The 23,421-nt window shown below is 46.4% G+C and overlaps 1 protein-coding gene across 1 annotated transcript in view; it reads left to right on the top strand.

The window, feature by feature from the left end:
- Positions 1-3,948: 3,948 nt before the first annotated feature.
- LOC147635187 (receptor homology region, transmembrane domain- and RING domain-containing protein 2-like) overlaps positions 3,949-23,421 on the top strand; it is an 83,302-nt gene continuing 63,829 nt past the window's right edge. Inside the window, exon 1 of the mRNA XM_086802397.1 lies at positions 3,949-4,401. Within this exon, the coding sequence (XP_086658523.1) occupies positions 4,275-4,401 (127 nt within the window). The 5' untranslated portion in view covers positions 3,949-4,274. The remainder of the gene's footprint in view (positions 4,402-23,421) is intronic.

Below are 23,421 nucleotides of genomic sequence, written 5' to 3' on the forward strand. Positions count from 1 at the left end.
TTGTTGTTGTATTCAAAGTTTGTGATGAGCTGGAAGGCTATAGAGGCCTTCTGTTTGTTTCCTTGTTTCCGCCTCACAGTAAGCTCTGCCCTGCGCGAGAGGTTGCTACCTCCACTGCCAACACTCTAGAGTTTGATGCGCAGAGAGGGCAGGGATCTCACACCTTCCATCTATTCTTATGGTCTTATGGATACAATAAAACCTTCACTTTTGGTTGATGTATATCTGAGATATGGCTCACTATACATATGATAGATTTTGAGGATAAAATCTTTGGGAAAGGATGGTTTGTAGTGAAGTAGCAACTTAATTAGTTAGGTCTCATGGGCTCAAGTATAAAAGGGGGGCTCATAGGCCACCATTTTTTATCTTTTGAAAATATTCTTTTTGGAAAATCTTGGAGTCTTTGGCTTACATACATTTAGCTTATGGAAGGCTAATTCTATCCTCATGGTGAGAGGCTAAATCACTTAGGCATCATGGATTTGTATATGATTTCTACCTCAATTGCATGCAAGATTTCATGGTGATTTCTCTTTTTTTCCTAATCTCAGCTTTAATATTTGTACATAAGGTATCTCTATTATAGATACAAACTATCTTCCATATTATACTTCAAATTGAGTCTAGATAACTTGGATTTTGTAAAAGAATATAGGATTCACGGTAGAAGCTTCTTTACCTTAGACGAGTACCAAGAAATACTTTACCATCTTAGTTTATATCTTCCACACAAAAAGTTTATTGGATGATAGTAGGTCACTTTCAACATTTTAAACTTTTTGGATTAAGGGGTTGAGATTACCCCAAGCAATGTAATAAACTTTAAATAAATAAAAGAAGTGTGTTCTTATCTTCAAAGAAATTCTATTACTTGATCATTGTATTTTGACAAGAAGATAGTTTTTTCTTTTATAGAGAGAAACCATAAGACATGGTGATCGACGTCAGAACATTGCACCTGAAGTGAAAGTATTGGACAATGACACTAAACTATTCATATTAAAGTGTCTTTAAAAAATAATAAAAGGTTGCTCTCTCTCTCTCTCTCTCTCTCTCACACACACACACACACACACACAATTTCAAATTAATAAAACATTTTAATAAACTTTTAACGTTTTAAAGGATGAACACTAAAAAAACAACAACTCTCAACTTACATAAAAACTTTACACTTACAAACCTCCATAAAATGCACACTTTCCCTCTCTCTCTCTCTCTCTCTCTCTCTCTCTCTCACTCTCTCTCTCTCTCTCTCTCTCTCTCTCTCTCACACACACACACACACACAAACACACAATTTCAAAAATCCACCCACAAAATACACACTCTATCTCTGTCTCTGTCTCTCTGTCTCTCTCTCTCTCTCTCTCTCTCTCTCACACACACACACACACACACACACAATTTCAAAAACCCACATAGACCCACAAAATACACTCTCTCTCTCTCTCTCTCTCTCTCTCTCTCACACACACACACACACACACACACACACACACAATTTTAAATTAATAAAATATTTTAAAAAAAGTAACATTAAAAAAAAACTCTCAACCAACACACACACACACACAATTTCAAATTAATAAAACATTTTAATAAACTTTTAACATTAAAAAAAAACTCTCAACCAACACACACACAAACTATTCACTAACAGTCTAACTATTCATATTAAAGTGTCTTTAATAAATAATAATAAAAGGTTGCACTCTCTCTCTCTCTCTCTCTCTCTCTCTCTCTCTCTCTCACACACACACACACACACACACACATGCTATTTCAAATTAATAAAACATTTTAATAAACTTTTAACATTTTAAAAAAACTCTCAACCAACACACACACACACAAACTATTCACTAAATATTCATATTAAAGGTTGCACTCTCTCTCTCTCTCTCTCGTTCTCTCTCTCTCTCTCTCTCTCTCTCTCACACACACACACACACACACACACAATTTCAAATTAACAAAACATTTTTAAAAACTTGTAATATTAAAAAAAAACTCTCAACCAACACACACATACACACACAAACTATTCACTAACTATTCATATTAAAGGGTCTTGAAAAAACAATAAAAGGTTGCAATGTCTCTCTCTCTCTCTCTCTCTCTCTCTCTCTCTCTCTCTCTCGCGTGCGCGCACACACACACACACACACGCTATTTTCACACAACTAAATCATTTTAAAAAACTAAAACCATTTCAGTATACTAAAATTTTAGAGAAAAGTATGACTTTAGAAACATGACATATCCGCAACCTTAACCCACAACATAATTACTGTTCACACACAGACCAATTGGACCCGCAGCCCTTGACAGAGAGATGGACACCGAAGTCGTGGGGTTGGACAAAGAGGGGACATAAAGAGTCGTCGATCCCCTCTCTCTAATAGCACCACCTCCACCACCTCTCTCTCTCTAGCAGACATCATCCACCACAAACGGTAATCTAATACAACCCCAAATACAAACGAAAACATTCCACCAATGGAAGGCGACTTACTTCCGAGGAGCTGCTACTTGTCCCCCATTGGCTTGCAAACAACTTGCCAAAACAAAAAAAAAAGGTGAGAGAATTTAAAAAAAACACAGTTTTAATATGCAACTCTCTCTCTCTCTCTCTCTCTCTCTCTCTCTCTCTCTCTCTCTCTCTCTCTCTCTCTCTCTCTCTCTCCTCTCCCTCCTTTCCCATCGCTTTTACGTGCCCAACGCCCACTGTCGTTGACTGTAGCTTGGGACCTGCAAGAAAGGCGCCCCAGCAAAGGTAGGCGGCCCATGCAGTGTCGTGCGGCTTCCTCAGAGCTCTCTTGCATTGCGCGGCCCAGCGGCTTCTTGCATTAACGAAGGTGGGCGGCCCATGGAGTGTCGTGCGGCGCATGCAAGAAGGCCAGATACGTGGCGGGTGAATGCGCTTGACTGTAGAACCATGCATGCTACCCCCCCCCCCTCTCTCACACTCTCTCCCTCCTTTCCCATTGTTAAGCATTCAAGCGCATTCAGCACGGCTAGAGAGAAGGTATGTAGGGAGGGCCTACAGTAAAAAAGCAAAGGTATGTATAGGGAGAGCCAACCACCACTACACTTGAGAGCCGATCGAGAGGACGAACCACCAGAGCACGTCCACTGGAGAAGTCGGGAGTGCGAACCACCAACACAGGAGGCAACCACGTTTCCAATAGCCTACAAGGAACAGAGCACGAAACAACATGAGTTAGATTAGAAACACAAAGAGAGAGATAGAGAGAGAGGAGAGAGAGAGATGCTCACCACCAAGGAATAGAGGAGAGCTTGGACGCTGCGTGGATAGGAGGGGAGCTGGCATGTTTGCAAAGGACGAAACGTAGACGAAAGAGAGGGAGTCTTGCATTAACGTAGGAGGCGGCCGTTGCAACCTGCGGCCCTACAAGAATAATTGCCACGCTGTAGCTTGGGACCTGCAAGAAAGGCACCCCAACAAAGGTAGGTGGCCCATGTAGTGTCGTGCGGCTTCCTTAGAGCTCTCTTACATTAACGTAGGCGGCCGCTGCAACATGCGGCCTTGCAACTTGGGACCTGCAAGAAAGGTGGCCCAGCAAAGGTGGGCGCCCTAACGGCTTCTTGCATAAACGAAGGTGGGCGGTCCATGCAGTGTCATGCGGCGCATGCAAGAAGGCCAGATACGTGGCGGGCGAATAAGACGTGTAAGAAGGCCATATAAAAAAAGGACAAGTGGCGGGCAAAATAAGCTGTGTAATAGATTATATAGATGACCTTGAATATCAAAAGGGATGAAGGGTATGATATATAGATATAGAAGATGGATGAAAAGAATTCACTCTTTGTGGGACCATTAAAAAAAAAAAAGGGTCTAGTATGTACAATATGTACCCAAGGGGGTTTGTGTATTTGTACTCACAGTTGTCCTCTATGAGGACAAGAAGTAACTTGGCGAAGAGGTGGAATTAAAAAAAAAGAAGCTCTGGAAACTACAGTGAAGCTTCGGTCTGGGGAGGCGGGTTGAGAAAGGAAACCTGCACGACCTACCACTACCGCCTTTCTGTTCTCGCAGCAGCAGCGCACGTTCGATAGGAGTGAAAAGTGTAACGAGTAGCAACAGCATTTCCCAGACATCATCGGGTTAAATAATAATAGAGGCTTACACAAGGATGGTGCTGGTGGAGTAGTGTGTGTGCCTGGAGGCGCAGGTGCGGCTATACGAGAAGGCCCCTTCGCAAGAATAAACTGTGGATCTTTCGTAATTGCAGAAGAGAGCAGGAATGGTCGGTTTTGCGTTTCTTCTGGTCCTTCCCAGCCTGGCGCTGATTTGGAGAGCCGATTGCTCCGTCGTCCTCATTACTGCATCCAACTATTCGCTTGCTTTCCCTGACATCGAAGCCACCTTCGGTAAGCCTTGCACTTCCCACTCTCAATTTCTTTTTCTGTGTGTTAAGTTGAGACATTGAAACAAAATGGGTTTGGTTTTGTGTTTACCTCGTCCACCTCTGGCATGGAAGCTTTCCCGTAGGGCCCAGGAAAGTTTCTCTAGGAGAGACGGAGTTTTTAGGTGGGGTTCGTCAAGAGAAACATCAAGCTCAGTTTGTCAATGTTGTGTCCTGACTGTTGTCGGAGGCTAGTGGTCTCTACCTGGTGGTCGTGTCGCCATACACTTCTCGGGAACATTGCGTATACACTAAATGACCAACCAAGGACAAAGGGTTCTTAAGCTTAGATTCAGGTCGACAAGCTGCGAGGTTAATACAGGCTGAAGGTTCATCAACGTTTTTTTCCTGAAAGACCGCTAATCAGGAATACACATTTTCATGCCTTTGCATCAAATGACAATCACAACAGTCCACTGTTCTCTGCATGTGACACTCCTCACCTGAAAAAGTGTTCACCATGTTCAAATCAGGATTATGTTAGGCACGTGGACATCATGCCAGGCCGCAATAGAGCTGGGCGATGGTGGCCAGTTAAGCATTAATGGGCAGCATTTACACGAGCTAGGGACTTTGCAGCCATAGTCAGGTATAGTCGGGAGGCTTCTCTATCTAGCCAAGCAGTCCAAAGAGTGCCCATTTGGGCAAATGGAGGCTACGTTTTGGTTTTCCCCTCCCATTCTTGAAGCAGCAGCCTAACGCAGAGCCCATTAACTGTCAACCACGAGCAGAGAATGATATGACCTGGCTTTTTGATGAGTATCCTTGAGAATGCTGCTCTGGTCTTTCCGCTTCTTGCCTTGCGTACTTTTTTAATAGTCGTTTGTGATCTTTATTATTTGTTTGTTTTTTTTTTCGCCATCTGTCAGTACCTTAGGATGTGTTTGAGTGACTGAGTGCAAGCCTTGTGCTGTTCTCCCATTTCATGCAAGAGAACATATTCACCTGCTAATGGCCGCTTATTGCGTTATGTACCATAAACAAAATTTTGCAACAACTAGTAAAGGAGCCATTGAACTTCTTGTTTGGATCTTGAGAAGTTCTATCATTGCTTCTTTAGCTACTATTGACGGCCTCAATGGGTTGAATCTTTTTCAAGATGGCTCAAGGGCATTGCAATCGTGAAGTTTTTTCTGTTTGATGTAGTCTTCTCACTAGAGAAGCTTAGCACCCATTTAGGAGTTTGCCCATGATGGAGCTGAAAGGTCTGACCCACTGAATGCGGCTAGCCATTGCTGCATTTGTTTCTTTGGTTCATTTTGTCAGCAATCTTCCCATCAAACTTTGTGCTTCAACATCTTTAATATGTGTGCTAAAGTTGTGGAAGAAAAAAGACTGATACCACACATGGCTGAATTGGAGGAAAGCCTAGACCCATGGATCTGGATGAACTGGAAACAATGAAAGGACTTGGAGTCTGCAGCATGCAAAGCCAGAGGAAAGCATCCTTTGGGAGTGTGCTCAAAGGAGGACACCAGTTCTCAGGTCAGTTCCCAAGGCAAAGCAACATTCATGATCATTCTCGGCAGGAGACCATAGCTATGTTAACGGAAAGGGATAGCAGGCAAGGGGACAAAGTGGAACAGATGCACAGTTCTTCAACCTAGACTTGGAGTGGAATGTGAGAAGTGGCAAGGTGTTCAGGCAATCAAAGTCAAAGTCAGAAGTCTTGGGAGGAAGGATGACAGGTTTCCAACCTTTCATCAAGTTTAGCAGGAGGGGATGTCACATGCACAACCGGGACGTGGATAACCTTATCATTATTCCCAGATCTGGCAACGTTTCAGGGGAGATTTAGAGCCGATTTTGCAGCCCAATAGGCTCCCGAAGTGCCCAAGACATACACCCATACATATGGGACATTTTTTGGGCACTATTTGGACACAAAAGATAAGTCAACCTTTTGGTCAAGGCAAAGGCCTCAGAAGTTGTACAAACATCATCATATTTTTGTACCATATAATACATTCAACACACAGCTCATCTTTCTCTCTTCTCTCTTTGTTTAATCATCATTAAAGTTTGCATCATTGTTCTTAATCAAGTTTAGGGCTGAGGATGAAGTAAGCAAGGCTTCCGTGCATGCAACATTGGTATCAGAGCAGTATGTCATGTGCATCACAGATGCCATGGACATTCTCAGGGCTAGATCCAGAAGAGGCAAACAGATAAAGACCATGAACCAGTAGAAGATAGGTAGAACCAGAATGTAGGAGCTTCAGGTGTAGCATCTGAGGTGGACATGGAGCAGGACTTGGAGCAAAGCATGGATCAGATGGCTGTCGGCTGCAGGACAGAGGGTGCTGGCTGCCAGAAGAGCTGTCGGCTGACGTCAGCAAAGTGTGGGCAACAGGCGCATCAAGAACATGAAGTATAACAGTCGGCGGCATTTAAAAAAGGGAGTTATGAATATATGAACTGACCGACCAGCAGTCGGCCAGTTCCCCATGCAGTCCAAGGGCTATAAATAGCCCCCCTTGCTCTATGTTGTGGTCATTCAATCCCACTAGGGGTTTGGATCCTTAGAGGTCCCATAGGGGACAGATTTTGGGGTTAACCACCTTTTTATGAAGGCAGCCCTTGGCTGCAGACATGTACCCTTTTTGTACCATAGATTATACTGAATTTCTAGCACTTCTCTCTCTCTCTCTCTCTCTCTCTCTACTCTCTCTACCTGCGTTTTTGCATCAGATGGTGCGTTTTTGCATCAGAAGGTTTCCAAGAGTGTTTAGGGCTGAAAGAAGACTACCCAGAGCTTCCGCGTGTTACATTGGTATCAGAGCTTAGGTCATCCTAGGACAGTTCTTAGCTTATATTTGGTGCATGCTGAATTAGGGTTTTTGAAATTAGGGTTTGCGTTTTAGGGTTTACGAGCAAGATTAGGGTTTACGTTTTTGCGTTAAATCTGCGTTTTTGCATCAACTTTTTGCTCATTTTCAGCATAGTATAGTCCTAGAAAGTCTAGTTTTCAGCCTAGCATGATCCTAGGGAGTTTAGAAAGCATGTAGAACTCTAGAGTTAGGGTTTTTGGGCTGATTACAACAGAAAAAACAGCAAAATAATATCATGAGTTCAGAGGCAATGGACGATGACTTTCTCACGACTTTGCCTTTAAGTGGGAGGTTGTTGGGGTAAAGGCACTATGCCCACCCTTGTAGTGTGTACAAGCCCATAAGTTATAGTACATAGTACACTTAGTACTTTTAATGTACTAAGTGCACTATGTGTACTAGTGCAATATACATGTGTGATAGGGGAGTCACACACTCAATGCTATTGAGTTGACTTATCCCCACAACTCTCTCTCTCTCTCTCTCTCTCTCTCTCTCTCTCTCTCTCATTTGCAGGCTGAATTTCTTTGTTGCAGGAGGGGGGGGGGCACGTCTGATGCTGCTGAATCGGATGCTGCTTGTGTTGATGCTGATGCGCCTGCTGCTGCAGTCGTACGGATGGCTGGGCAGCCCTCTGCGCTGCCTGGTTGGGCAGCGTGGCTGCTGCTGGGCAGCAGCTGAGCAGCCTACGCTGCTGACTGCCTACGCCCAGTTGCTGGGTAGCCCACGTCTCCACCTCGCCTACCTCGCATGCGCTTATCCGCCATCTCAAAGTTGCCGCCTTCGCCTAGTAGCCTGCCGTCGACCAACGACTTGCTGCCTTCGCCTAGTGGCCAGTGTTTACAGAGCCTTACGCCTTGCTACGTGCGAATGGGTACGCCGCTGCTTCACCCGTCCGCGATTCCAGCTGCCCAGCCACGGGCTGCTCCCGCTTCATCACCATCGGCTGTCGCCCGTCAACGCCCTCTGCCTACACTCTTCGCCTTGTGTGGGCTGACCCGATTTCGCCCAGCCACTCGTCGTGTCCACACGTCTCCCTATCAGGTACTCACAGCAGGTACGGCCAGACCAGATCAGGGTACGACCAGCATGGAAATCAGCAAGCGACTACCTTCAGAATTCAGCAGATTAATGTCTGTGTGAAGAGCAGGGTGCAGCCATCAAGGAGAAGAGGGAGGGGAGGGAATGACCATAGCTCTGATACCAGTTGAATGGGAGAGAGAATTAGGGTTAGAGTTCATGTGGGAGACATACACAGAGAAACAAGGGATAGAGAGAGAGAGAGAGAGTTGTGGGGATAAGTCAACTCAATAGCATTGAGTGTGTGACTCCCCTATCACACATGTATATTGCACTAGTACACAGTGCACTTAGTACATTAAAAGTACTAAGTGTACTATGTACTATAACTTATGGGCTTGTACACACTACAAGGGTGGGCATAGTGCCTTGATTACAACAGAAAAAACATCAAAATAATATCATGAGTTCAGAGGCAATGGACGATGACTTTCTCACGACTTTGCAGAGTCGTCGGAGATAGGAAGATGAACGATACAAAAGGGAACAAGAACGCTACGCTCAGTATGAACAAATCATCGTTGGGGCCAGGTTTAGGCAACAACTCATAGAAGAGCTTCAAGAAGAGATGCGTCAAGACCCACTTTTATATGAGCAAAGATGGACACAACTCAGGGAGACATGGGCACAATTCATGGCAGCATCAACAAAGGCCAAGAAGGAATCACCTGGGGTTGTAAAGCAGCCTATGACCGAGAGCGTTTATCCAATGAAAAGAGAGCTTCTAAGACGAGTTCTCGGGAGACGTGATCACAGAAAGAGGTGTTTCCAAGGAGGTGCCATTACCCGCGATGCACATGCCAGAACCAGAACCAAAGCCAAAGCTAGAGCCAGAAGCCAAACCGAAACCAAAACCAAAACCATAGCTCGCGCAAGTGGATCTTTCCAAATCCTATTTGGAGGAGGATGAGGTCAACCCGATAGTTCCCAAGGAGGTGGATCTCTCCAAATCCTATTTGGAGAAGGATGAGGTCATCTCGACAATTTCAGAGGAGTTTTCAGAAGTCTAAAGACCAAGCCAGAGAACTTGAAGACCAAGTTAGAGAGCTTGGGGATTGAGCCGATGGATATGAAGTGCAATCTTCAATTGGACCAGAAGGAAAACGGAGCAAAGGTGTATGGATTACCCCAGTGCTCCAAGCTTAGCAAAAGGGGATGTCATGTGCATCCATTCATCCCAATGCTCATAGACATGTATATTCTCATTAGCAAATATATGGGTAGATTTAGGGGCAGATTTAGAGCAGATTTTGCAACCCTACAAGCTCCTGGAAGTGCCCAAAACATAGCCCAATGGTTGGGACACCTTTTGGGCATAGTTTGGACACAAAATATGACTGTTTGGACAATGTTTTGTGGGAAAAATAGGCAAAACCGACTTGATTACGAATTCATTCCTTTTTCCTATAAATAGGATCATTAGGCATTCATTAGAATGATCATTCAAAGATCAAGAGGATCCATTTGTCAGAGTTTGCAAGGCAGCAAGGACACAGTGGTGGATCAACAGGAGCTTCTCTTGTTCGATTGCAAGTAGAGGGTTGCAAGGATCTTTGGTATGCATCATGAAGTTGTGAATCAGCAAGATCATTGTATATATAGCATGTTTTGGTAATATACAGTAGATTAGGTCTCTCTCTCCCTCTCTTTTGTGTCTTTGCTAAACATAGGATTAGCGTTATCTTCTTTGCTTAGCGTTAATCATGAACACGCTTCCGCAACGCATGTTACATTGGTATCAGAGCATCAGGCTCAGCAAAGCTAAACACTGATTCAGTCCCAGATGATGGTGTACAGGTCCAAGGTACAGGAAAGTACACGGATTCGAAGCCCAAGGCAAGGAACACAGATCGAGAAGAACTCCTAGGAGGTTTGTTGGTGGTGTTCCACAGTGCCAGATGGGGATGGCAGTTCCGTGAGCCAGATAGGTTCTCAGGTAACGGTCCCAAGGGAGGTTGATCCTCCAAGGGTGATGTGAGAGTGCCAGACTCATTTCTCAGGAAAGAAGACCAGGACGATGTTCAAAGTCAGGGCAGGAATGGATTGTGGACTAGAGGAAGACCAGATGCATAGATCTTCATCAGAGACAGAGTGGTTTGGAGAACAGACCGGATTTTCAGAGAAAAAAGATTTTGCCAGGGATGGATGATGACAGAGGGACTTCGGGACAGGATTGGGATGATGACAGTCATCCAAGAGCACCCGATTCCCGTCATCAAGTTTAGCAGAGGGGGATGTCATGTGCATCACAGATGCCATGGACATTCTCAGGGCTAGATCCAGAAGAGGCAAACAGATAAAGACCATGAACCAGTAGAAGATAGGTAGAACCAGAATGTAGGAGCTTCAGGTGTAGCATCTGAGGTGGACATGGAGCAGGACTTGGAGCAAAGCATGGATCAGATGGCTGTCGGCTGCAGGACAGAGGGTGCTGGCTGCCAGAAGAGCTGTCGGCTGACGTCAGCAAAGTGTGGGCAGCAGGCGCATCAAGAACATGAAGTATAACAGTCGGCGGCATTTAAAAAAGGGAGTTATGAATATATGAACTGGCCGACCAGGGGTTTGGATCCTTAGAGTTCCCATAGGGGACAGATTTTGGGGTTAACCACCTTTTTATGAAGGCAGCCCATGGCTGCAGACATGTACCCTTTTTGTACCATAGATTATACTGAATTTCTAGCACTTCTCTCTCTCTCTCTCTACTCTCTCTCTACCTGCGTTTTTGCATCAGATGGTGCGTTTTTGCATCAGAAGGTTTCCAAGAGTGTTTAGGGCTGAAAGAAGACTACCCAGAGCTTCCGCGTGTTACACAGTAGGTGTAGCCACATCACAAGGACAACAAGTCCCAGAAGGCATATACCAGAACATGTATGATTAAAGGCATGAAGGCTTCTGCTATGTCACATGGATAACCTCATCATTAGTCCTGGATTTGGCAACGTTTTAGGGGAGATTTAGAGCCGATTTTGCAACCCAATAGGCTCCCAAAGTGCTCAAGACATACACCCATATATGGGACACCTTTTTGGGCACAACTTGGACACAAAAAGGCGACAAAAGGCGACTTTTTGGTTAAAGTTTTGTGGGCTAAAAAAGTAAAACCGATTGGATTATGAATTTTTCTCTTCTCCCTATAAATAGCGAAGCTCTATTAGGGATGATCACAACTCTCAAGCATTGGAAACCTTTCCTTTATGGGAGGGAATTCATAGTGAAGGCTGATCACCAGGCACTTAAATGGTTGCAAACCATGCCTGGTGCCCAATGGAGTGATAGGCAAGCCATGTGGAGTCAAATCTTCCAATAGTTTTCAGGCATGATTGAGTATGTCCTTGGCAAGAATAACCTCGTTGCTGATGATCTTAGTCGGAAATCCACCATTTTGACATTGTAGGGGTCCATCATGCTGGAAATTCAAGGCAAAGATTTGGATAGTATAAAGGCATAATATGCGGATTGTGTGGAATTCGGGACTCCGCATAATTTGGCCCTCGGTTTAGAACTAGGTCATTATACAATTCAAGATGGTTGGTTGTTCTACAAACTGGCTATGTGTACTAAGGGAGAAAAGATAAGCACTTCTTTATGATGCCCATGATTCTCTTCTTGGGAGTCATCGTGGTATCAACAATACCTTGGAGAAGTTGGAGCGGTTATTCTATTGGCCAAAGATGAGAAGGGACGTCTACCAGTATGTCCAGTCATGCCAGATTTGCCAAAATGCGAAGGTTCCACATGCGAAGAAGGTCGGGTTGCTTCAGCCTTTACTTGTTCCCGCGGGACCTTTTCAGGATATTAGCATGGACTTCGTAGGCCCTCTTCTAGCAGCTATGGAAACCATGAATACACGGTGTTGACCATTGTCGACCGGTTCAGTAACTTTTGCATGCTCATTTTGTGCAAGCAGATGGCCATAGTAGAAGATATTGACCATGTGTTTATTCAACTTTTTGGTACCCCGTCTGTGGTTTACGACGGGCAATTACTTCATACAAAGATCCCAAGTTTACTTCACATTTCAAAGTTCACACTCCCATACAATCAGTGTTCAAGCGCAATACCAGTTGTGAGCAAGCTTCGAGCTCCCCCCCTCCCGTCCCATTGGTGTCGCCTGCGTCCCCCCCCCCCCCCCCTTGTGCAGTGCTACTGCCGTCGTCCCCAGCTTGCTGCCCTCCCTTCTCTGTTTTGCTGCCCGCTCCCCTTCGCTGCTTGCTGCCCACCCCTCTTGTGTAGTGTTGCCGCCCGCCCTTGGCTGCTCTACTGTCCGCCCCCCTTTGCTGCTTTGCTTTGCTGCCCCCCCCTCTCTTTTGTTCTGTTGCTGCCCCCCCCCCCCCCCCCCCCCCTTCTTCTATTGGAAGGTTGGCGATTTCGAGCGTGTGATCTATGGCTAGAAGGTGCCTTGGATTATCCCATAAGTGGAAGCATGGGAAGTTGAAGCGCCATATATAGGGTGTGGTGGCACCTTGTCATAGTCATCTCCTCGGGCCGGTGTTTTGGGAGGCAGCTCACCGAGAGATGGGAGCCCGGTGGAGGGATGCTGCAGTGCCCGTTGGGGGTGCTCGTGGTGCTCGATGGTGATGCGTCTCCTATGTGCGTTAGACTTCCGTTGCGCATTTTGACATGGTATTAGAGCACAAGGCTGCTTGAAGATCTTGGAGACGAGGAGAGCTTTCTTGAGCTCAGTGCCATAGTTAAAACACCAAAGAGCTCAGGGGGTGCTGCCATGTGATTGGGTGACTCATAGGGGTGTGAGTAGTAATCCCATCACGCGACGGCGAGTTATGGATATAGGTTTTAAAGGTCAGGTGCTAGCAGGATTGTCAGCTACAGTGTTGGAGGTATGTTTCTTCCACTTGGAGTGTTAGCAGGACAGAGAGGCATTCTTGGACTGAGGGATACATGGAGATCCGGAAACCTTGTATTTGGAGATTGGTGCTCAACAAGCTCAGAGTTGGAGGCTTGAGTACCAGGGCTGATGTAGACATTGTGGGCCTCTAGGGTGTCTAGAGGGGGTGCCAACAGGGAGACAGTTTGGCGGTGTTCTCTAAGGAACATATTTTTTTTTCTTGGAGGTAGAGAGTCAGACGACATCCTTTCTTGGGCTGAAGTGGGAGCACATTGTGTGACAGGTGTGATATAGATTGGGTTGGAGATATGGACATCTGGTGGTTCATTCTTTGGATTTTGCTGGACTTCTGGATCGGGAGCAGTTTCTTGGAGTAAGTGGTAGAGGCGGGAGCAGATTGACTTTTCGACTTGCTTTGGAGGTTTCCTTTTCCAGCTCCTTGGACCGGTTTCTCTCCCAGGATCTGAGAGGGGGTGTTAGCATTATTCATCTCCTGGTAGTGTGCCCAAGTTGTGTATCGATTTATCCCGGGCAGCACCTTATTTTTTCCTCATGTTTAGGCCCTTGGTTGTAGGGTTGGCCACCCATTATCACATGTTTATTTTTGTCCAGTCGTGAGTCTTTTCTGGAGCAAGTTGGCTAGCTTGTCTTGGGGCTATATAAGGCTTGCCTCCTTCTCATTTGTACTTACCTTGACAGTGGCTTCCAAGCCCGGGTCCTCCCTCAAGGGAGTAGTTCATCATGCCCACACATACGGGGACCACCCCTTGCACTGGGCTGATTGTATCATTGCTTCTTCATCATTATGCAGATTTGTTTTCTTTCTCTCTGTGCCTATGTCTCACGCTTTCCGCTGCGCACTTTTGACATGGTATTAGAGCCTGGGCGCGTGTGGTCCTGGGCGGCTCAGGCGTGTGGGGTCCTGGGCGACCCCTCGCGCCTTGGTGGCTTGCGAAGCTCGAATCGAGGGAGGGTGTTGGAAGGTTGGCGATTTCGAGCGTGTGATCTATGGCTAGAAGGTGCCTTGGATTATTACATAAGTGGAAGCATGGGAAGTTGAAGCGCCATATGTAGGGTGTGGTGGCACCTTGTCATAGTCATCTCCTCCGGCCGGTGTTTTGGGAGGCAGCTCACCGAGAGATGGGAGCCCGGTGGAGGGATGCTGCAGTGCCCGTTGGGGGTGCTCGTGGTGCTCGATGGTGATGCGTCTCCTATGTGCGTTGGTCTTCCGCTGCGCATTCTGACACCTTTGTCCCCCCCTTTCTTTTTTCCTTTTTCTTTTCGTTTCCTCGCCCCTCTCCTCCCTCCCCTCCCGTGTAGGTTGTTGCTTCCTGGCTTCTGGGGTTTTAGTTTTTCTCGGCAAGCTTCGGTTCATTCTGGTCTTCACCCTCACGAGGACTCCATGGCAGCTGCTCCGTCATCCTCGACCGAAGCCGCCGTTGTTTGCATTTCCTTCTCCGAAGTGGATCTTCCGGTTCTTGCTACGACTGTTGCCTCACTTGAGGCCTCCACCTTGGTCAGCAAAATTATTGGTAGCCACCCCGCGTGGACAGCTCAGGGATCTTTTTTAGGCCAGCCTCATTGGCGAACCTGCAAAGATCACCGATATTCACCCTTTGGGGCGCGGATACGACCAGGTGGAGTTCGACTCGCCATTGGCGTCAGAACGAGTCATGCAGCTGAGTCCCCTTGCATTGCGTTCGACGCAGGCCTTCTTTGCTTTGGTGGCAGCACGGCTTCGATCCTCCGTCTGACCCATTGGCTGGTGTTTCGGGCTTCCCAGTCACAGTTTGCTTTCCAGGCCTTAGGAAGGAGTACCTTCCTCTTCTCTCGATCATTGGTGGTGCCATCAAGAGAAATGAAATGTTATATTAACGTCTTCAAAAGGCCATAATGACCTATGAGACCAAAAAGTTACATCATGGTGGATCTGATACAATGTCTGGATAAAAAACCAGAAAATGAAAAATAAAGATGATACTACTGGCACCTAGAAAATGAAACTGGAACTGGAAGGTAAACAGAAACCCTTATAGGGTGTGAATATAGTGAGGGGGGGTACACTATGGAGGTGCCTCCATCTCATAATATGTGCCGCACATCGGACGCTGGCGGATCTCCTCAATATCCTCTGTGGTCAGCACCCTACGGTTGCCTCGGTCCTAGTGAGGGCAGTTGGGATCCCATCCCTTTGTATTTGCGTGGCCTCACTGGAGTCAGTACCACATTGCATTTCTCTTCCTAGCCTTCGTGGGAACCCCATACAGCAATGCGTGGAGTGCTCTGGCCTCCTAGGCCAATGCTTCATTTGCAGACAGATGGGCCACTTAGCTAGAACTTGCCCTTGGCGGCAGTCCAGGAGACTGCACCCGGTGGTTCCTCCCCTCGGTTCTCATGCTCACCCTCACCAGGGGGTTGAGAGAGGGGCAGGCCCTTAGGCAACAGAGCACCGAGCCTCAACTTCGGATGACGCAGTGGACGGTTCGACCGTACTCGGGCCGCCAGGCGGCCACCAGAGCCGAGTGCCGCCGTCGAGCGCGCCAAGCTGGCAGATCTCAGGAGGATTCGGTTCTGTCAGAGAACCATTACGAGCATTTACCCTAGCACTTTCCCCTTGGTGACACGCCCTCTCCAATCTCGGAGCGGGCCCCTCCGGCCCCACTAGTATGGCGACCAATCCCTCGTCGAGATGCCCCCCCTAGTGTTATGAGAGGCCAGTTGGCCCCTCTGAGCCCCTGGCGGTCCCCTCCTCCCAGCTTTTCTCTTCGACGGATCCCCCTCAGCAGCACCCCTCCCCAGCCTCTTCGCTCCTCTGCCCTCTCTCGTTGCCGCCTCCCCCACCTCCTCCCCCGACTTTTCCCGCCGCAACGCACTCCGCCCTGCCGTTATCACCCGAGCCCTCCCTCCCTCTCCCTTCTGCCTCTCCAGAGCACTCGCGTCGCCCCCGAGCAGCCCTTGATCCGGTGCGGAGGTAGCCGGCGGGATCAGCCCGTCGCTTGATTCACCGATTCTCCGATCCGGTAGAGATGTCCATCGTTGGGCTCTCCCACCAGTCTCCCCAGGGGGGCCCCCTAGGATCCTGGGATAGTCTGTGGACTATAGTTTATTCCGGTGTCTCCGACGGAAGGGACTGACATTTTTGAGGAGACAGTAGTCCCTGTTCAGGTATGTGTAGTTTTTCACCACTCTAGGTCCTCTATGCCAGATAATGGCACGATGGTCTCCTCTTTCCCCTTTAGTGTAGCCCTAGGGACAGAGTGGGATCCTGAGTTAGTGGCAGCTGAGGTCAGGGAGTTGAGCTCTCCCATCATCTCCACGATCTTCGCATCATCGACATTCTCACTCATTTTTGGCTGCTGGCTAGGATGGAGTTTGGAGGTTCAGTCTGTCAAAATATGCAGCTTGGGTTCACAAGAGCAAGTAGAGTGCAGAAAATAGACAGCACAAGAGACACAGAGAAATAGGTGTGTAAACTCTTCTCTATACACAAGATCCCGCACAAAACTGAATGATACAATGGTGAGGAGCATGGGGTCTATTTATATGCCCCATGGATGCAGTCGGCCAGCGCATGAGGCTCTCCACGATTGCATAAAGCAGTCGGCCAGCAGCAAATGTCTCCACGACTGAGTAAAACAGGTCGGCCAGCATAGAATATCTCCACGACTTGTTGTCATATATATAGGCACTGATGTGTGTGAACACACTTAGGACCGTCGGGGCACTTTTTCCCTCTTTAAGAGATTTTTTTCCCCGGCTTGTATATACGCCCATCATTCTAGGGCTAACTTATCTTTTGTACATTGACACAATCTAATACATTGTGTGTTGTGTGCATTCTTGCTTCTTCTTCTCCAAGCTTTGTGTGCTTTCCTGCAACCCTAATTTCAACAATTGGTATCAGAGCAGGCATCGGCTCCCAGGGCTACGTCTCTAGCACCCTCCGACTCACGTTCTCAAAAATTGCATCTGAGGTCGTTTCGGGCTCCGTTTTTGCATTTCAAGTTCTGCACAGGTATTTTCGTCATTTTGTGCAAAAATTTCGATAGTGCAGTTTTCTGCAAAACAAGCATACGTATTCTATTGTGGACTGTGCTTTTTTTTTTTTCCGAGAAAAGATCCTTTCATTAGTTATATAAAAAAAACGCTCGTAGGGCTACAAAAGACCCTCTCCTGCTCATAAGATATTGTGGACCGTGCTACATAGCATGAGTTGTTTTCTGTTCAGTCTTTGCTTCATTATAGGTAGCTTTTGCATCAGTTTCAGTCAGTGGCCATGGCTGATAATAGCAATGATGTATTTCGCATGTTGTCTGCTGATGACAAATTGGATGGAGACAGCAACTACCCACTTTGGGCATATATGATGCAGCATGTTTTGGTTGCAAAAAAAGTGTGGAACATTGTGCAGGGTATGGATGTACGTCCAGGTTCTGTGGATGTAGGATCTGTTGAGGATGTTGCAGGTTCTAGCAGCTCTATTGTTGCTGCTGTTTTATCCACTGTTGAACAAGCTCGTTGGGATGGTAAAGATGGGCAGGCTCATGCCTTGATTGCACTTTCTGTCAAACGTAACATCACTCCACATATTCGTTCAGCTAAAACAGCAAAACAGGCTTGGGATATTCTAGCTGGTTTGTATGCAGGTCGTAACGAGACAAAAATCTCTTACCTGCGTAAAGAGCTAGAATCGAAGATTATGCAGGAAGATGATGACATGAATGTTTTTCTTGCTGAGATTAAAGATCTCAAGAAACAGTTGATTTCTGCAGGTGAGATTATTCCTGATCATTCTCTTGTGCAGACTGTTCTTGATGCTTTACCTGAGTCATATCAGACTTTTGCTTCCACGTGGAGACTTGTTACTGAGGACAAACCTGATGTTGTCAAGTATGATACTTTAGTCAACAAGCTCTTGCAAGAAGCGCAGTCCAGGCAAAACAGGGCTAGGCAGCGTGCAGTTGATCAAGCATTTGTTGCTGCCTAGCCGAGAAGAAGTGGTAAGGCAGTCCCTTCCACTGTTTCTTCTCCTATTAGTAGGTCTGCAACTTCTTCTCCTTCCACAGGTAGCAACAATAGGTCTGAGAAGGCTCTTGATAAAGGCAAGAAAAAAATGAGGTACAACTATTGTAAGGCAACTGATCATGTCATTAAGAATTGCCCTAGGCTAAAGGCTAAAGAGGCAAAGAAGAAAGAGTCAAATGCAGCCACAATAGCGGATGCTTCTACAAATGCAGATTCTGCAAATGTTGTGCAGGATACAGAATGGGCGTTTAGCGTGTATTGCTAGTATGACCCATCTGTACATGATCATGTTTGGCAGTTTCTGTTGACTCTGATGTATGGTATTTTGACAGTGGTGCTACAAAGCACATTACCTCGCATCGTGATATGTTCACTTGTCTTGAGGCTGTCCCTAATGGGAATACTGTCACATGTGCCAATAATGCTTCTTACCCAGTGAAGGGCATTGGTAAAATTATGCTTACTGCTGCAAATGGCAGCGCTTTCACACTTCCAGATACTTTGTATGTGCCAGGGATAAAGAAGAATCTATTGTCTGTCTCTGTGTTTGCTAGACTTAGACTTGTAGTCAAATTTGTGGATGACAGATGTACTGTTCATGATTTGACTTCTGGTGATACGATTATTGTATCTGGCACCTTGTTTCGTGGGCTGTATAGGCTCAATTCTTATGACAAGTGTGGAAGATTCAGTAAATGCAGTTTCTGATGAAAAGGCAGTTTCAGATGCAAAACTATGGCATGCTTGTTTTGGTCATCTGAACTTTGCTAGTTTGCTGCGTTTGTAGAAATTTGATATGGTTGCTTCATTGCCCCCTCTTGAGGCACCATTGAAACATGTTTGTGAAGGCTGTATTTTGGGCAAAATGGAGCGTTCTGCGTTTCCAAAGGATGGTTCTGTGCGGGCCACTCGCAAATCGCAACTTGTACATAGTGATGTATGTGGGCCTATGCAAACTCCGTCATTTGGTAAACACTTGTACTTCGTGACTTTCATTGATGATTACTCAAGGCATGCATGGGTATATCCACTGAAGGCAAAGTCCGAAGTGTTTTTGTGCTTCAAACAGTTTTTACTTATGGTTGAAAATGTATCCAATTGTACTGTGGACACCCTCCGTTCTGATCGAGGGGAGGAGTACATGTCTAAAGAGTATGATGCATTTCTGGCTAGTGGTGGGATAAAACACCAATGTACAGTGCCGTATACCCCTCAGCAAAATGGTGTTGCTGAGAGAAAAAACAGGTCACTTATGGAGATGGCACGATGTATGGTTAAGAGCCAAGCTTTGCCACACGCGTTTTGGCTTGAGGCTGTCATGTGTGCTGTATATGTACTCAACAGGTGTCCCACTAAGGCCTTACAGTCTATTACTCCATACGAAGCTTGGCATGGCAGGAAGCCTTCTATTGGTCACTTGCGTGTCTTTGGTTGCTTGGCCTATGCTTTAGTGCCTGTGCAATAACGTAGAAAATTGGATGATAAGGTTGTCAAATGCATTTTTGTTGGTTACAGTGCTGAGAGCAAGGGTTACAGATTGTATCATCCGTAGTCAAAGTGTATCTTGATTAGTCGAGATGTTGTTTTTGTGGAAGATGCTGTGCAGCCTTTGTTATCATGTACCAAAGAGACAGGTGTGAGCTCACGGGATGTATTTGATACGTTGTTGCCTCTATTTACAAGTGGGAATTCAAATGTAAGTTCTAATGAGGCAAATATTCAGCCTATGCAGATTTCAAACGACATCATAGATCAGCCTATTTCTGATGCAGATTTACAGGATGTAATTCATGAGGATAGGGTTGAAAATGAGCAGGCTAGAGGTATGCCTAAATGGCTGGTGCAAACCTTGCGTGATAGTAAAATTGATGCACCTATGTCTAGTCGTACTCGTTCAGGTTTTCAGCATGCCTCTTATGCATCAGATTGTTATGCTTTGGCTGTGTCTAGTATGTGTGAGGAGGAAGAATCTCTTTCATTTGATGAGGCACAAAAATCAGAAAATTGGTTGGCTGCAGATTTTGAATATTTTTGGATAGAAAAATATCTCTTCTTTTTAAAATAAGTTCCCAAACAGAAGTTCAAAAAGATTTTCAGAAGGTGCATTAGAAATCAAGTATAATCTGTTCAAGAGGCCTAGGGGTCCAGATTTTCGAAAAATTTTAAATTAAGGTTTTGAGGGGCTAATCAGATTCATCCAAATGTGTGGAGAAGATAAATAGAAGAAATAAAGAAAATCTCCCCAAAGATGAGTAAATGCTCACCTAAGACGAAGAGTGGACTAAGGACCAAAAGAATTCTAAAAAATTGGATTTTTAACACCTCAAATTGGGAATTCCCCCCCTCATGAATGAGGCGCCTACTTCACCTCTGGGATGGCTTCCCCCTCTGCTTCTTCAGAATATATACATACGCGTCACTCCCAAAAACACGGAAGTGCGAGACATCAGGTTTCCTGCCAAAATATGCCTCTAATGGAGTCATATGGGGTACTGAAGTCCATGAAGATCGGTTGAGGGTATGGACAGCCGTTGCCACAACCTCTCCCCAAAGTGGACGAGGAAGATCACGGTGCTCCAGCATGGTCCTCGCCATCTCCACCACAGTCCTGTTCTTGCGTTCGACAACTCCATTCTCCGAAGGCGATCCTGTATTGGCCAGTTTCCTTTTGATGCCATGATCTGCACAAAATCTGAGAAATACAGTCGAGGAGAATTCACCTCCTTTATCAGCCCTGAGAGTCTTGGCTCCGAACGCTGGAGCAGGCAAAGCTTCTCTTGTGGGAGCTCAGTATGGCAGGCCCTCCCTCAGGTTGACTTGTGGTGCTTGGGCTGTGACTTTGACATGATTGAGGCAACAGAGAACAGGCTTGGAAGTGGCACGACCATAGTTTCAGGAGCAGAGTACTTAGCCTGGGAGGAGATGATTCTTGCAGTCAGGGGATAGGACCCTTGGCATCTTCCAGAGTTTGGGCGTAGCCCTGGGAGCCTCTGCTTCTCAAGATCAGACAGGAGTAGCACTGGCCCCAACCTCTCTAGACTTGACAGGTTTTATGTCGATGAGTGGGCTTGCAGCCTGTAACACGCGGAAGCTCTGGGGGTCTTCTTTCATCCCTAAACACTACTGGAAACATGCTGATGCAAAACGCAGACATGAAGATAGAGTAGAGAGAGAGAGATGTGCTGGAAAATTCAGTATATTCTTATGCTACAAAAGGTACCTAACTCTACACCCATAGGCTGCCTTCATACAAAAGGTGATAGACACCAAAATCTATCCCTACTTGGACCCATTCCCTAAAGGAATGAATGATTACAACTATGAGCACTCACCCCTTTATATAGGCTTCTTGAACCATAGATGAGCTGGCCCGCGGACCAGCTGTTTGGGCACCTTCTTCCATAAACACTGGTCGGCCAACTTAAACGCATCAAGCCCCTGAATCCTCTTCTTTCGGTACAGTCACCTTGCCTCTCTGGTACAGCTGACAACCCTGTATGCAGCCGACAACACCATCCAACAGCCGACAGCATCCCATGCCTTCCATGCCCTTCCCCCAAGTCCAAACTAGTCTCTTCTGCAACTTGTGCTCCAATTCCTAGTTCTGATGGTCTTTTTCTAGCTGCCTCTTCTGGATTAGCCTTGAGAATGTACATGAGCATGTCATGCCCCTCTGCTAAACTTGATGACGGGATTCCAACTTGTTCCTTGGATGACTGTCATCATCCCATCTTTTCCCGAAGTCCCTCTGTCATCCATTCATCCCTGGCAAACCCTTTTCTCTGAAAATCCGGCCCGGTCTCCAAACCCACTCTGTCTCTGAATAAGATCTATGCATCTGTTCCGTCTAGTCCCCAATCCATTCTTGCCCTGACTCTGCACACTGTCTTGGTCTTCATTCCCGAGAAATGAGTCTGGCACTCTCACATCACCCCTTGGAGGATAATCGTCCCTTGGGACCGTTGCCCGAGAACCTATCTGGCTCACAGGACTGCCATCCCCTCTGGCTTTGTGGAACACCACCAACAAACCTCTTGGGAGCTCTTCCCAATTCTTTGTTCCTTGCCTTGGGCTTCATATCCGTGTACTTTCCTGTACCTTGGACATGTACACCATCATATGGGACTGAATCAGTGTTTAGCTTTGCTGAGCTTGATGCTCTGATACCAATGTACCACGCGGGTCTTCTTTCAGCCCTAAACACTACTGGAAACATGCTGATGCAAAATGCAGACATGAAGATAGAGTAGAGAGAGAGAGAGATGTGTTGGAAAATTCAGTATATTCTTATGGTACAAAAAGGTACCTAACTCTACTGCCATAGGCTGCCTTCATACAAAAGGTGATAGACACCAAAATCTGTCCCTACTTGGACCCATTCCCTAAAGGAATGAATGATTACAACTATGAGCACTCACGCCTTTATATAGGCTTCTTGAACCATAGATGAGCTGGCCAATTGCTGTCGGACTAGCTGACTGGGCACCTTCTTCCATAACCACTGGTCGGCCAACTTAAATGCATCAAGCCCCTGAATCCTCTTCTTCTGGTACAGCCGCCTTGCCTCTCTGGTACAGCCGACAACCCTGTATGCAGCCGACAACACCATCCAACAACCAACAGCATCCCATGCCTTCCATGCCCTTGCTCCAAGTCCACACTAGTCTCTTCTGCAACTTGTGCTCCAATTCCTAGTTCTAATGGTCTTTTTCTAGCTGCCTCTTTTGGATTAGCCCTGAGAATGTACATGAGCATGTCATGCACATGACACAGCCGAGGGGGTATGATTGGTATTTTGGCAGGTACTTCCTTTTCTGATCATGCCCCGGTTATTTTGTCCTTAGAGGACCCCTGGAGGCATGATAGGCATTTGAGCTCGAGGATTTCGGACAGCCTCATTCAGGACCCTGAGATATGCAGCAGGATATAGGAGATATGGGCGAGATTGGATTTTTTTTCAGGCTCTGTTGCGTGCACATTGGATGAGGGCTTAGGGGAGATCAACAGTTTCTTGCAGGAGTCAGCCCAGAGAATATTAGAGGGTTTCCGGGAGCAAGAGAGGAGTTTGAGGAGTCGTCTTGCCTCTTTATGACGACTTCAAGAGAGGTCCCCGGATAGCTAGTGTATCGAGAGTTAGCTCGCCACTGCTCACATGGAGATTAGATCCATAGAGGAGAGGAGGGTGGAGTACAGATATCATGCT

Source organism: Cibotium barometz, chromosome 9, assembly GCF_041138505.1.
Source record: "Cibotium barometz isolate CiBa-2024 chromosome 9, ASM4113850v1, whole genome shotgun sequence".
Lineage (NCBI taxonomy): Eukaryota > Viridiplantae > Streptophyta > Polypodiopsida > Cyatheales > Cibotiaceae > Cibotium > Cibotium barometz.